The sequence below is a fragment of the Anopheles aquasalis genome, chromosome 2 (assembly GCF_943734665.1).
Source record: "Anopheles aquasalis chromosome 2, idAnoAquaMG_Q_19, whole genome shotgun sequence".
Lineage (NCBI taxonomy): Eukaryota > Metazoa > Arthropoda > Insecta > Diptera > Culicidae > Anopheles > Anopheles aquasalis.
Genome location: NC_064877.1, coordinates 82,237,587 through 82,253,146, shown reverse-complemented (window position 1 = coordinate 82,253,146; position 15,560 = coordinate 82,237,587). Strand labels below are relative to the sequence as shown.

General features: G+C 50.3%; 4 protein-coding genes across 4 annotated transcripts; 1 reads left to right on the top strand and 3 right to left on the bottom strand.

Annotated features, from left to right (window-relative positions):
• Nucleotides 1–3,718: 3,718 nt before the first annotated feature.
• LOC126573431 (probable serine/threonine-protein kinase MARK-B) lies at nucleotides 3,719–7,452 on the top strand. The gene is made up of 4 exons (XM_050233563.1): nucleotides 3,719–4,461; nucleotides 4,574–5,265; nucleotides 5,336–6,126; nucleotides 6,187–7,452. The coding sequence occupies exons 1-4, from the start codon at nucleotides 4,006–4,008 to the stop codon at nucleotides 6,861–6,863; spliced, it is 2,616 nt and encodes an 871-aa protein (XP_050089520.1). The 5' UTR covers nucleotides 3,719–4,005; the 3' UTR covers nucleotides 6,864–7,452.
• Nucleotides 7,405–8,836, bottom strand: LOC126573463 (uncharacterized). Its single transcript, XM_050233611.1, has one exon. The coding sequence runs from the start codon at nucleotides 8,834–8,836 to the stop codon at nucleotides 7,613–7,615; it is 1,224 nt and encodes a 407-aa protein (XP_050089568.1). The 3' UTR covers nucleotides 7,405–7,612.
• A 3-nt stretch (nucleotides 8,837–8,839) lies between these two features.
• On the bottom strand, nucleotides 8,840–11,319 carry LOC126573479 (bolA-like protein 2). Its single transcript, XM_050233630.1, has 3 exons — nucleotides 11,153–11,319; nucleotides 9,046–9,140; nucleotides 8,840–8,977 (listed from the first exon to the last, which is right to left on the bottom strand). Exons 1-3 carry the CDS (start codon nucleotides 11,216–11,218, stop codon nucleotides 8,872–8,874), a joined length of 267 nt encoding a protein of 88 aa, XP_050089587.1. The 5' UTR covers nucleotides 11,219–11,319; the 3' UTR covers nucleotides 8,840–8,871.
• Nucleotides 9,188–11,144, bottom strand: LOC126573448 (probable dolichyl pyrophosphate Man9GlcNAc2 alpha-1,3-glucosyltransferase). The gene is made up of 2 exons (XM_050233594.1): nucleotides 10,079–11,144; nucleotides 9,188–10,010 (listed from the first exon to the last, which is right to left on the bottom strand). The coding sequence occupies exons 1-2, from the start codon at nucleotides 10,975–10,977 to the stop codon at nucleotides 9,311–9,313; spliced, it is 1,599 nt and encodes a 532-aa protein (XP_050089551.1). The 5' UTR covers nucleotides 10,978–11,144; the 3' UTR covers nucleotides 9,188–9,310.
• Nucleotides 11,320–15,560: the final 4,241 nt, after the last annotated feature.

Below are 15,560 nucleotides of genomic sequence, written 5' to 3'. Positions count from 1 at the left end.
CACGGTTCCATTGGCACACCCCGGTGTATTAAGCATTTCGGAGAGATTAAAGCCGTCCGGATTCCGTCGGAACCGAAGGCGGATCGCTTGCGAAGCTACACTTGTCTCATCCTGTTATACTCAAATTCGTTTGCAAACACGTGGCATTACTGATCCGTGTCCTCGGTGTGTCAATGGATGTGACCCCGACCGGAAGTCTCGGGTGCGTGAATTTTTAGCTAGTAGCCAACCAACGACACTCTAAATAATCCAAATGATGGCAAAAAGAGGAATCTGATAAGAGAGGAGGATATGTTTTTGTTGGGCGCTCTGGCATTGCCAAGGACACCGCAGTGGTTCCCTCCGGGCAGGGGGAGAATGAACAGAGAAGAATGAACCGAGCGCCCACTCCGCGGGGGGACCGCGGGTGCTTGATTTTTACAATTTTACTTTTGCTTATAACAAACTCCGCGCAACTCCACTCGATCCCTCACCTTGTCCCCCGTACCCCGCCCCCCAAAAACTTACTCGTTAGTGTAACTATTATGGAATATTTTATTAATATTATTTTTATCGTTTTTTAAGTAAGAAAAGGCGTATTTTTGCAAAAAATATAAACAAGTTTTTAATTAAAACTATTAAAAAAACACACACGAATCCCTACTTTGTATTTTCTTTTTGTTTCTCATCTTTAATTTCTTGGTTTTTTTTTCGATTTCTCCTTTGGTTATTAAATTATTTTCTATCATTTCAGTGAGTGTTTTTGTTGATTTCCGAAAATTTTATTGGTTTCACCCCACCCGTATCATATGTTTCTTCAACAAAAAAAAAGCATTAGCAAAGTGTGAGGCGGCGGTGTGCATTCAAAACTAAACTAAAAACTTGTGATCGAGGCTGCTTTTGCGACACACGGACTGATTGACTGACTGACCGAAAATGCGTCACCAAACGAGAGGCAACAACGTGGTTAGCGAGAAGGGCAAGGAGAGATAACGTTCTGCCATCATAAAAATCATCGCGTGCACCTTCAGGCAATCATCAAGGGCACTTTCTCAAGTCACGTCAAGGCGATTCAAACACTCACCTGTTGCTGGTATTGCGAAGGACGATGCGCGAGTAAGTTGAAGGTCCTAGAGTAAGTCATAGTTTTTTTTTGGAAAAACCAAAAAAAGGCTAAAAGGAAATTGAAGGTGGAAAGAAGTAAGAAAAGGGGAAGAGAAAGCTAAATCATACACATCTAAAATCCCATCCAATAATCCGGGTTGGGGTTGAGTGCGAAACATATTTATATACCCTGCGGGATCCGGGAGCGAACACGTTCCTCCGGCATGTTGCACGCACTTGCACGCGAGGCTATTCGGCAGGTGAGAAGGAATAAGATTAAAAATCTAATAACATTAACGATATCGTGTTGATTAAACCGACCGACGACCGAGATTTACACGTTAAGGTAGCGAGGGAAAGGGGGAGAACCAGAATCATAACCGCGCGCTGTAGAGGATACAAAAACAACTCAAAACAAATGAAATGCTTCAATTTTTGCACGAATGCCTTATCCTGTAAATATAGAAAGGGAGAGAACGAATGAAAAGGAGAGATGGAAGTAGATGGAAAATTTGGAAAATTCAATAAACAAAGAAGCAACCGGTGGTAGTAGTGGTACTCGAGCTTCAGAGAAGCTTGTTAAGGGGAAGGCGGAATATTGAACCGAAGGACGATCGGACGACGATGTATCCAGTAAGAGATAGCTGATAGTTTGACTTAGGAGCTACAAACACAACAAGGACTCGCGCACACTTTAAGGCTTGATTTAGTAGACATTCGATTTCGGTAGAAAACCACTAAGCTCTCGTCGAAGGATATAGACAGGAGCGCATCTCTCTGTTCGCCTTTTCGGTGGTTAGTAGTGAGACCGCTGGAGCTTGCCTTCCAAACCCAAGCCAGCCAACCAGCCAGCCAGCAGGAAAGAAGGATTGAAGAAGTCGAAGATCTTTGGCTTGGTTTCGCTTTCTCTTCTGCTCCCTCGCTCTGCCTAGTTCCGATCCAACAGGATCTTTTCATGCGGCTTTAGAGAGATTAGTGGCCGCGGGTCCATATTTTCGGGAATGAATGCACTACACCGGTTATGAGATGCAAAGCACCAATAAAAGTAGGATTTTCACCTTTTTACACTTCCCCCCCGAGGGAATAATGCGGTCCCCGGTAGTAAGGGCTATCGCTCCAAAAATGAGCAATTACGTGGCGAAACAATGCGTAGCATTGTGGCAACTCTTTCATATAGCAAGCAAACGTTAAGGCTCGACTTAAGGACGAGGAAAAGCTCACTCAACCCGCGGGTCACCCTGCGGTCATCCGGGAAATTCTGCTTCGTTCAGTACAATCAAAATCAGCAAACATCAAGCGAGTCGCAAGCGGAGGCGATTTAATTTGTTGGAATAATATGTTGAGCGGATTGCGAATCCACGAAAAAAAGGGATATTCAGATGATAAAATTATGTTTCGAACCGAGAAGAATTAGTTGCAGGGGACGCGGTCATCAAAGGAATTGGGCTGAACACGATTCCGCAACGGATAATCGGCTAGCGATAGGGTAGCTGGGATGGTAGTCCCTAGACACGCAGCGCATGCTAAGAGCACACGTTCCGGCGGAAAACAGGAACCCGAAAAAAAAAAACAAATGCTACAATTTTAGTGATAAAAAATGGTTAAAAGCGCGAAGCCATTGTAGCAGGACGACGACATGCCTAGGTCTTCTAGTGAGAGCAGATGAAATGAAATATTATTAAAATTATTATTATATTACCAAACAAATACATTATATATATACATATATATATTTGCTAAGGAAGGATGTGAGAGAGTCAAAGATGGACAAGAAAATTGCAAAACCAACTCCTACACCCGTAAACAACCACACGAAGGTAGACGGCGGCAGACAAAAAGGAACACAGAACCTAAAACAAATCAAGAACGGTAGGATTTAACAAATATTTTTTATGAATAAAAATTTGAAAAACCATTTCACGCATTTGCTGCAGAAAGAAACGCGAGCGCAAAGAGTGGATGCTACTGATCCGCTGGTTCAATTCTGTATCTACTACTAAATTCCTTAAACTCATCGATCGTTCCACTGATTCACGATCGCGAAATCAGCTGTTCTGTATCAGGAGACGCAGTTTTTCTACTACCACATGGTGCTGCTCCCGTTGCAGCTTTCTTTCCTGTGCTCTCTGCTTCGCTTTATCTCTTGCGACGACGATGATTGAGGCGAAGGCGTGTTCAACCGCCAACAAAGAAAGCGAATTAAGCAACGTTGGATAATTCGTCCCCGGTACGATGACCGATTCCGATATTTACACCCTTCTTGGCACCCAACACAACAACCCATTCCAACAACCGCGCGGGCGCCGCGGGCTTATTCTCAGGCGGATTTCGCAATCAAACGCAAACTCACGTGTCGGCGTAAAATTCAAAACTGTCAGCATACGAACGGTTGAAAATGCTGTCGGCTTGCTTGCTGTCAGCAGGTACAGTGCCCGGCGCGAATAAAACTCCACCTCCGATCACCCAGATTCTGTGCAGTGTGTACACAGGGTTAGAAATATCCATCCTCATGACGATCGCATGACAGATTTTTATGAAAGATGAGATTGAAGATGGTGATCGGAGGGGGAGATTTATTCGTGCCGGGCACTGTATGCTGCCACTTCGCTTGCTGTCACCTGGGTTGTGCTGTCAGTGGGTTGCTTTGTTTTCAACAGCTAGCTGAGGCAATCGGACCATTTTTTCTCTCAATAAAAACGACTCCCGCGGCCAGAGTTCCGGGTTTTTCGCTATCTTGCCCCCGCCCCCGTCCACCACCGTTACCGTGCGCCGTTTGTCCGTTTGGTCGTGGCTGCGCTGCTCCTGGTAGTGGGTGCGAGTTCCCGCTGCTGCTCGTTCCGCAGGTTCCCGAACAACGCGAGCAGCACGGCCGTAAGTGCGTAATTTGTGTGTGTCGTGTTTTTTCACGGTTCCCCGCGAATCATGTTTCGGCCAGGAAACAGCAGGAAGCAGCTGGGCAAACGGCAAACGGCGGACAATGGTAACGGTGGTGGCAACGCGCTGAAGAAGCTCCGGACGGATCAGCAGGTCCCGACGTTCGACGATGAATCGGGGTCAGCGGTCGGGGCGGTGGCGGGGGGACTCGCCACCGCGGCAGCGGCCACTGCTGACGGCCGGGAGCGAGTGGAGGGAGAGGGAGACGGAACGACGGCCGGATCCAGTCCGGTCAGCCGGAACGGGCGGCGCATCGTTCGTGGCCAGACGGGCACCGTGTTGCTCGATTGTGAAATTCCTCGCTACGGTACTCCGGTCGAGCGGAAGCGCTGCCGTATGGCCGGTGACTACATCATTGGCCATGAACTCGGTTCAAGCCCGGGCGTCCCCCAGACGCAGTATCTAGCGCGAAAAGCAGGCACCGACGAGTACTATCTACTGAAGGTAAGTGACGCTCAGGTCGATCGGTCGCAGTAACCAAGCTGTTTGCTGCGCTCCATGACAACGGCCCCCCCCGGGGAAGGGTATTAACTAACGGTCCGTTTCTCCACCTTAGATGCTGAGCTTCGATCCGGAAACCGAGGTTGTGGACAAGGAAACGTTGCAGGGCAAGTTGCTGCTGCACACCGAGTACACGCTGCTGTCGATGTTGGCCGATCTGGAAGGTGTTATCCATCAGCACGGGTTCTTTAGTGATTTTGCGTTCGAAGAGCGGCAACGCGAACTCCCGGACGGTACGATGCAGTCCATCTATACTGGCCGCATCCGGCGCCGTCTCATTCTCGTGCTGGACTGTGTGCACGCGCACGAGTTCTGCGAGCGTTCGGCCGACTACGTTAGTCTGCAGCGGTACATCTCCATCACCAAGTACACGGAGATGGAGGCACTGAGGTGGTTCTACAAGGTGGTACGGATCGTCGAGCAGCTGCACGATCGGAACGTTATCCATCGCGATCTCAAGCTGAACAACATCGTGCTGAACCGACGCACCAAGCGCGTCCTGCTGACGAACTTCATACTCGCCAAGCATCTGATCAACGAGAACGAGTGTCTGCTGGACCAACGGGGCAGTCCGGCGTACATCTCGCCCGACGTACTCGCCGGCAGACCGTACCTGGGCAAACCGTCCGACATGTGGGCCCTGGGTGTGATCCTGTACACGATCATCTACGGGAAATTTCCGTTCCTAGACACCACTCCGTCGGCACTGTTTCGCAAGATTCGTGAAGCGGATTACACCATTCCGAGGTATGTATCCGACCGGTTCCCTTTCCAACGGCGATACTAACGGTTTCCTTTCTCACGCATCGCAACGCAGTGGCTTCAAAACATCGGATCGTACAAACAGACTGATCAAATCGATGCTAACCCTCAATCCGGATGAACGTTCTACGGCCACCGAGGTGCGGGTGCAGCTCGAGCAGATACTGCACTCGATGCGTGCGCCCCGTGTCGAGCGGGATCAGATTGTTCCCGAGTTTATCGATGACCAACAGACGGGGAACGGTGGCAACGGAGGTGAAACCGGTGATCAGGCCCCACCGAGTGACATGATTGTGCGAGGCAGCGAATCCCCTTCCACGAACAATCTGATCTTGGAACGCCCAATGCAGACCGGTTCACCGAAGCACGAGCTCTCGACGGAACAGTTTTCCCGCGTACTGGAAACCTCGATGGCCAGTGGAATCAATGGAGGCGCCAACGCAGGTCACGGATGTTTGCGTCGGAACGGTGATGGAGCGTTTCTCAAACCGAAGGTGGTAGTCCATAAGACGGTGCGGGTTGCCCCATCGAATGGCCAATCGCCGACAACGACAACAACCACCACGACGACAACGACGACCACGTTAACTCCGGTTGCTCCGGGTCCGGGACCGGCAGTCGGTAGAGCCGAACAGGTGCCTGGAGCGGTCGAGTTACTCCAGCTGGCCAGTCGTGCTGCACCAGCGGCAGCGGCAAATGCAGGCAGTGGTGGCGGAGGGCCACAGCGTAATCGTTTGAATTTCAATCTGAATCTACACGTTCGTCGTGTACAATCTTCTCGGCCGTACAATAGTTCGACCCGACCCTGCCCGGGGACAACTTCCGTGACCGTCATTCGTGGTGCAGGTATGTTATGGTGCGTGAAAGGAACCGAACGAGAGGCTTAATGCTGTTTATTCTTTGTAGGAAACCGTGGTAGCAACCAACAGGGACTCAATCAGCAGCAGCAGCAGCAGCAGCAGGGGAATAGCGGTAGTAGCAGCAATGCTTCCTCCCCTCCGCTAAGCCTTAGCCAAACGATCCGTATGCTCAACATGATGCCCTACACGGTGACGGTAACCAGTTCCTCCTCGGTACCGGCTACCAGCGGAGAATCGGAGCCTCTAGCAGCGGCCACTGCTTCGGCATCAGCTGCTGCTCCTGCCGCTACCGGCCCACGTCTGAAGCCGTTGGTGGCGCTGCACCGGGCTATGCCGCGCATTCATGCGCTACTCATGACTCGCTCCACGGTCTCGGCCAGCAACACTGCCGACGGAGCATCACTGCCCGATTTCGACGGCATCATAACGAGCGAGATGGCCGACAAGATCATCATGTTTCTGATCAACAGTCTGCGCCATCACGAACCGGTGGCCAGCGTGGTCGCCGCAGGTTTCACGAGTACGGCAGCTATCGGATCGATCATGCCGGGAGTTCGCGTCAACAGCGTTCTCGAGATACTGCGCCAGCTGGGCATACGGATGGGCGCGTCGGCAAGTGGTCAGATTGTGATCCGTCCGCAGCAATCGGGGGAACGGCGTGCAATGCTTAGCTGTCTGCTGCAGATCGCGGGCCATAACGATCGCTACATACAATCGGTTTAGGTGACCGGACGGACCGTGCAATCGCTCTGTGTTCCTTTTTTTCGCCGGGAATCCGTTTTTCTTTGCTTCTTCGGTGAGTGAGAGACCAACGATGTGTAGAAGGGAGGAAGAGAACAGGAAAGACGCGCGCCTAAGTCGATACTGGCGGCTCTTCTCTGGTAGTTCTTTTCGATTTTTTTTGTGACTGACTACGTGGGTCCCGATTGATCCGCTTCTTATTGATCGGAACAAACGGTGGCCGTTCGTACGTGGATGGGCTCTGGCCGTAATCTGGGTGTTTTTCTTCTTTTTTTTTAATGTTCGTAGATAACAAAACTAGCGTAGCGTAAGATTCTAATATTTCCTAACATGTAACAGCAACTGCGGGGGGAGAATATCCTGTGTCGACACAAAAAAAACCACACACACCACACGGACACATTCTAATGCGTATCTAGATGAATTGGGCCGTGGGTTTTATTAATCTTAGAGCGGGGGATATTGTCATCATCAGGTAGCGGCCCTATATAGCACAGGCATAGACAAGTAGACATGCGTACGAAAAAAAAGAATCCATAAATACTTTTATTATTTGGAACCAACCAACCAACCGCAACCCCGCTACAACGTCGTGACCGGTAGGATAATGGGAGGTCATAAAAAAACTATGCTATTACCATTTACCCAACAAAAAACAAACATGGTTTTCCCGGAGTGGTTTCCCTTTTACCGAACTTATGATCCTACACGTCATGATAAGCGAACCTACTTCAGTCTTCCGGCACCCCACTAGTCAGCTTAACGCCCGTTCCGCCACCGATCGTCGTTGGAATGGATGTGAATCCGGCTTCGCTCAACTCCTGCACCAGCTGGCGGTATGAGTCATGCCCCTCGTACTTGTCTGGCAGCGGTAGAAAGGCACAGCCTCCACCACCGGCACCAGTTAGCTTGCAGCCGTACCCGTGTCGTTCGGCGATCCGGAAGATCTGTTCCAGTGCCGGATGACTGACACCGAGTGAACGAAGCAGATTGTTGTTGATTGTAACGAGCGTTCGGAGTTGATCGTAATCGGCTGCTGGTGGGGTTTCAAGCAGCTCGATCACCTCCTCGACGAGTTCACCCATCGCACCGAACACTTGGCCCATGGTGCGTGGAAAGTGCTTACGACGATCGGCCGCGATCGCTACCAGTTGGGCGGTGCTACGGCTTACTCCACTGTCGACGATCAGCACGTGTAGCGGACACTGCAGATGGATGGTCCGATGGGCAGGATCTCCTCGCCGGAAGCGTATCAATTCACCGTAAGTACAGATTGTATTGTCAATACCGGATGGTTTCTCGTGCATGATGATCTCGGAATCAAACGCCCAAGCGGAAATCTTCGCCAGCTGATCGTCTGACGCCAGTGACCACTGGCCGATGGAGGTGTCCGTTAGTTCACCTTTCAGAATGCGACTCAATACGAACGCCCCAGCGGCCAGACACACACCGTAACTTGCCGAGCTACCCAGTCCAGCGCCGATGCTCATCGTTGATCGTAACGACAAGCGGAAGCTAGCACCGGCAACTTCCGTCACTCCTTCCGCCCGCAGCACTCGGTTGAAGATGTAGAGAGCAACGGCAAGGGAGTAGCGCTCTTTGGCCGTCGTTGGTTGTTCGCTGATGTAACGTGCAAACGGGAACTCGTCGTTGGTGCGCAGCTGTTGAAGGAACTGCTCCGGTGATAGCTGACCAGCACAGTCAACATCGCGAAGGAACTCATTGAAGGCAGTTGAGGTAAGGCTGGAGGTGAATGGAAGCGAATCGAAGTGGAAAACGATACGGCCGGACGTAGCGCCATCGGTTGCTGGAAGCGCCTCGTAACGCAGGTACGTTCGGAGTCCGATCGGACCGGCGATGGCTGGGTGACCGTATACGACCGAGTGTTCGCCGTGCAGGATGACCTTGCCGGGTGCGGATACTTCAAACTGTTTCACCGCCATCGGAGCGGCCATGGCAGTTGCTGGTTGGTGTTGGTTGGCTTTTCGTCTTACTGCTCTCCACCGGATTCTTTGGCCCACTGTTCGGGGGTGTAGGTTTTCTGTGAAAAGGCGTGGATTGTCTTCAGCTCTTCGGCCAGGGCAGCATTCACGAGCCTGTTGAGAAGGTGGAGAGTAAAAACGTTAACGGATTAGCTTGTAACCTCGTAGCCTCTAGGACCTACCGATGGCGTTGAAGCAGTGCTTTGCCCTGGAATTGCGGTGAGACTACAACTGCACGGAATTTGCCACCACAACCGTCCGATTCGTCAAACACTTCCTGTGAGAGTAGAGGCGAGAAGCAGAGATGATGATTAGTGATCAGAGTAGTAGTAAGCCTTGAAGGATGGCAACTGAATAGTCAATCTAGTACACATGGTGTGTCGAATAAAGTGCGCAGAGCATCGAACACGTTCAAGAGACCCTTCGAATGTCTTGTATGTGGTAATATTACTTTATTTTTCTATTCTTTTCACTTTTCGTTTGTGGTTTGATGGTAGCTTTATCCTCCTTACGGTCGCCACAGACAAGCTGCTGGATGTTGAAGTATACGAAGAACAGTACGAAATGGCCAAAACTGTAAGCGGATATGGCAAGAGGATAGAGGAACGGTAGCGCAACCGGTGGTTCAGCAAACAAGAATGCGCTCAGCAGTGCCATCTGCCCCAGCAAAGACAGGTAGAACAGCGGCAGTAACAAGGATGCGATGCGGGATCCCTTTACCGAGTTTCCGATTAGATGATGTACGTGAAACAGATCGTAGGTCGGAACTTCCACTTTCTCACGGTTTCCACTCGCCGCGGCTAATCTCGGTAAGATGAGAGTGACAAGTGAAAGGGCAAAGTATGGTCCGGTAAGCCCGTCCTTGTAGAGAAGAGGAAACATACTGAAGGACGACACCTGAAGGAACCAAAACACGGCGAATGGTTCCAGGTGTAGCAACAGCAAAGCGGGAATGGCCACAAGTAGGATAGATTTCTCGTGCACGTGGAAGCTGAACAGAAAGAATCCGAGCGCCGTTACAGTGAGCGAGTAGAGGAATGCGCTGGCGTCGTACGATTTCCGGAACAACAAATTCAATCCGCTAGGAAGCACGGCCATCACGGTGCAGACAAGGCACACGATGCCCATCGTGTTGATGGGAATGTTTCTGAAAAAACGGAGTGAGGACAGTTACCGAGGGCATTCGTTTGCAAGCGACGCAACGAAGCTACTTACTTGAGCTTGATAGCTACGTCCACGACACACCAAAAGTTAGATACTTTGTCCTCGAAGAGACCACGCGAAACCGGAAAGATCCGGTGCACTAGCTGGCCAACGTCCTCCACCGAACCGAGCCACGGAAGCCAAACTATCGCGAATGTTCCAATAACGGTCACACCGAGCACCACAAGCCGCTTGATGCCAGTCACCAAACGGTTCACCGGATCCGATTCAAAGCAGTGCCAGAGTAGTTGGAAGAAGAAGGGCAGCGCATGATACAGTTCCATCTGCTTGTAGTTCAAGGCGAGACAAAACAGGACTGCACCGGATAGGATGGCCTTCGAACTTGCAATGGCCAACGCCGCCAACACGAACAGCGCCAGCGATACGTTGTTGTACTGGAAGTGACCATTATCGATCAGCATCTGTCCCGGGTACAGAACGGCCAGGGCCAGTGGTAACCAGGAGGTGGAGCTAGACGACGGAGTGGCACCTGTCCCGGGTACATAATGTAACGCCAGCAGGATGGCCGGAACGTAGAGGATGGCATCGATGAGCAGGACGGTGTTGCGCATAAAGTGTTTATGCTCGTCGGTGCTGATTCCGCGGGATTCGTGAAGTGCCACAAACTCCTCCTTCCCACGCCAACGGGCCCACTGACCGACGAGATAACTGTGATACGCGGTGAGCGGTGGATAATCCAATCCCCAGTACAGCAGATCGTTGTCGGTCGTATTCCGGTACCACTCCGTCGGAGGCAGATTCACCGTAATCTCCTGCCAGTGCCGTTGTGCCTCAAAATCACCGTACTTTGGCGGAGTGCCCTGACCGGAGTAAGAGTGCAGCGAGACGGCAGCGCGAAGGAAGAGACCGGCACCGGCCAAGGCCAACCAAAGCACCAACCGGTGGTCCATGTTCCGATGGGCAACGTAGCAACTTCCACGCGTTCAACACAAGATCCGGACGATCAACACACACACCCGCGAGCACGATCGATCTCTTGACAGTTCCGGAACCGTGAAGGAATCTCGGGCCCGGAAGGAATCGCGAAAAAGGAGAAAGTTCCCCCGTTCAGCAGAGCGTACTTACCACATGCGTGGCTTCTAGGCGCTCCGTTAGCTTCTGCCGGATGTACTCCTCTGTGTAGCCGGACATGATGATGGGGTGGAAAGAAGCAACGGGAAAAGAAAAGCTGTAATTTCCTCCAGAACGTGGTTTTCGCCGATTTTCCGCCGTCACCACCGTGTTTACCTTTCGCGCGCAGGAATGTCACCGATTTTCTTGCCATCTCACTCACTCTGACGTGCCAGAGACAGCTGTGTTGCATTTTCGCTAAAGAGTGAGCAGGAAAAAAGCTGCGTACACTAGCGCCATCTGGGCCAACATATTATGCTTGATATTTAAATTGACCGTTTTTTATTTATGCTCATGGCGGAACAGGAAAAAAGGAAAAATTATAGCTAAACAATTGTTTTAAAAGGTTTGAGGACCTTTTTTTGTGCTGCACGACCTGTATATTTTTAAAAGAATTTTCCAAGGAAATAAGGTCAAGATTCGAATATAGGCTCTCGCTTTCTCAACTCCTGCTCGCTAAAGTCCCCTTTTAAGGATCGGGCTTCGCTTTAAGTAGCTAACAATTTTTTTTAAATGAACATCAAGAAGAGATAATAGTGATAAACACGTTTGGCAACACAAAAGTTGTCTATTCCTCTAGTTGGCCCAAAACTTCACCGGAACGAAGTGCCATCATGCGCCACGAAGACAACCTCGGACGACAGCATTGGACAAACACACACAATTAGTGATGATTAATGGTTCGCAATTAGCGGAGGCGCCTGGTGGTTGATGGTGGTGGTGGTGGCGGTCGAAAACAGTTTCAATATTTACTACAAAACCACCAACACTATATGCCAGCGAGCATCGACAGCAGCTTGCCACCCTCCATCAAACATAAGCAAGAAGCACGGAGAAAACCGCAACAAATAAACTCGATACCATCTCATACCCGGCGAACCCAAATAGTGAACACGCGCGCGCTGGAAGCCCGTTCCTGTGGCACGACCGATAAGGAGTTACAGCATCGGCGTGCCTTCATTAACATCTTGTGCTGCCGCACATTGCCAGCTGCCAGGCACCATCCGCTCGTCTTATTGATTTTCCGTTATGATAAGAAAAATGTTGCCACCAACTGCTGGGCTCCTGCACCGCACCGCACAAGATGGAAGGTTTGATGGCACGTCGTAGTAGCCGGCACGAGGCAAAGTGCAGAAAAATTACCACCAAGCTGATGGAAGAAGCCTTATACCCGGGCGAACTGTTTATGACGGCAACGGTTAAGACGTTTTTACTCATCACCGCAACACCACCAACCGTCTGCCGGCGGAAAGATGCTCACGCGGTACAAGTTTTCCTCGGTCGTACCGGGGCTGGGGCGGGAAAATGTGGCTTCAACTCGAGCGCAAATAACCGTCAACACCATTAGCCGGGCGAGACCGCAAAGGATGGGTTTTTTGCAGCTTCCTCCTCCTCCTTCGGGCCCCACCTAGGCCCCACAGACGCCAAACACATTAATTAGCGTTAACGCAACGTTCATCTTTTGCTCCTCCTCCCCCTTTGAAGCCACCAAAAGACGTAAGTCAGTCCGCGGCTGTTTGGTTGGAGTAAAACTTTGCTAGAAACCTTAACCTAAACCACCTCAGCATGGAGGGGGAGCTCGTGAGCAAGAAAGAAATCGGGAAAAGTCAATTTTAAAATGATTGATGGAGCCCAAGGAATGCGGCGGAACGGAGAGTCTCGATATTAGCGAAGCACACATAGCCCCATGGGCCATGGCATCCTTTTTGTGTGAAGAATGGCGTTGTCCCCCCCGTGGGGGGAGGTGGTTGACTGGAATGCTCGATCATCAAAACACACACCGCACACAGCCAGTTGGGTGAGTAATTGCGTTCCGTTTTTCCTTCCAAATTCCCTCTTTTTATAAGCTATTACGTGGAACAGGCAAACAGGGATCGTTGAAAAAACTGAAAAATGGTTACATTTAGCAATCGAGCAAGGCAATGATTGGCCCGTAAATCATGTGACTTTTGGCCCTCTTTTGCAGAGAAAGTATAAAAGGAAAGATGATGGATGGAAATTTGTTGATAAGCCGGTTGGGTAATTATCAACGTCATTAGCTGGTTGGTAGCGTGTTCCCACGAGCAAATTGATTGCCGCTGTGCTTCCAGTTGTTGCTGTTGTGGAATTGATTGATTGTGATTGCGTCCCCTCGCACGTTCGGTTTTTGATAATTGCGCGCTTTCCTTCACATTTGAAGATTGCAATTACGGGAAACCCAGCAATACCATTAAACCAGTTTTCATCTTTCAATCGCCCGAAGAAGAAGAACCAAACATCGATTCCCATGCCAACTTGTGCAGCATGGCGTGGGTTGCAGCACAAATAACAAAATGTTTACTCGAACATCCCTTGGCAAACCGAACAACCGGACCGTTTGTTTGTCTGGGCTGGGATTACCGGGATTCACGGAACCGCATCCTTGGAATGGGCAACAAAATGGGGTGGTCCAAGGGGCAAACAAGGCGGGATTCTGCTTCTCGCTGCACAACCAATTATGAGCGCATTAGCAAACGGAGTATCGATCGCACGCACTGCACCCTGTGTAGAGCCATTGCATCGATGATTAAGACCAAGATGCACAGCAAATGGCTCCGGTAAACATATACGGACAAGCCAAGTGCATCTCGTTGTTTTACACAGATTATCGGACTTTTCAATTATCCGAGCAAACGGAGCTGTTCGACACCTTGGACTAGTCGTACACTCCAAAAGCAAACAACACCTGCATTGCAGTTGCAGGAAACAGAGAAACAGAGAGAGAGAGAGAGAGAGAGAGAGACAGAGAGAGAGAGAAAGAGACAATTCATCTTACAAGCACCAATGGCCTCCTGTCCGAGGATACCCGATTTGTAGCGTCCAGATGTCCAGATGGTTCCGAAGGTGGAAGGCACAATGATAAGCCTCGTGTCGTGTCACCAATTGCCAGGTGTATGTGTATCTGTAAAATGGATTCCAGATTCCTTGCCGAACAAGGACACTATAGTGTGCTAGGCTGGCGGTATTATGGCACAGATTCACTCCCCGCTCCCCGCGGGGGTCCCAACGGCACAATCGAATCCTTGTGAAAGCTCCACATTTCCGGATGCAATTGAGACGTCACTCCGGGAGCCGTTAATTGTGCTCGCCGTTTCCCGGGTATGTACCTTTCTTGGGCGATGAGTTTCATGTGCTTAATTGAAAATGGGAAGAGAGGGGAGCTTCAACGCTCGCCGTGTGTCGGGTGCTATTGATTACCAAGGAAGCAATCCTTAAGCCATTTCCTGTGGCACGTAAATTCCTTCACGATAGAGAATGCTTCTTTTGAATGACACCCAACAGTGGGAAGTTTAAAGCATTCTAGTACTGCTTCGATCGCAATTGCTTCTTCTTGTTCTGCGATGCCTCCGCAGCACGTTTGGTGCTGATTCGCGAACGATATTTTAACGCCCTTCTGCCTATCTTCTGCCCACTATCGCTGGCGGAATTATACGCTTATATGAACATAAATTACTAGACTAGCAAACCATGCTACTATTCTTCGTTGTTTTCTGTCTGTTTTTATCGTTTCCCCGTTTCCCCCCATTTGGCCGCCTTTGGCCGCACTGTGCATCTCGTTGCTGACGAACGAGAGAAGATACCAGCGGCCCCAGGATGCAAAGCCAGGATTTACTGCGAGCTTAAACGCGCAAAGTGAAGGCGAAAGCGAAGCTAGCAGGGCGCAGCGAGGTTTCGCATCGCATAAAACTCATGCTTTCTCCATGGCGGCACGGCACGGAGCTCGATGTTTGCTCGACTCGTCCCTAATTGGTAAACATTGAATATCGTTCACTGCGATAAGGACGATCAGTAGGAACGGCAGGCGGTTGCAGACGGTTCGCCGGGGTTTGCCGCAACTGCAGCACATCCGGCAAGGAACGGAATATCGGTTTGGCATCTTTGGCGTTTCGTCCTTTTTGGGAATGCCGTACCGTACGTACGGTCAATCGGGTTTCCCGCTGGAGAACACTCATTTCGCGCTCATTCCCCGTTTGCACACGGTGTTCGCTTCTTGTTCTCTAATACAGTGAATTATGCTCACGACCGCAAACTAGACACACTCCCCGCCCCTGGCATGCGTCTCTAAATGTCTGTTTTCACCGGAAACATACTACTTCAACGCCTCTCCGGTGAGGTCAGGATGGCGTGCCGGCGAGTGAATTTGGAATTTAAATATGGCTGGCTGGTACGAGTTTGCATATTTACCGAGCAAGGTGCAGCACGCCAGAAATGGGATTCGTTCATTTAATTAAAAACGATGAGTTTTGTGAGCGCCGCTGGTAAACATTTCTGCAAACAAATTCCAAACAAGTAAATTCAAGTGTATGCATTCTACCATTTTTATATGAAGTCATTTTCCACTGGA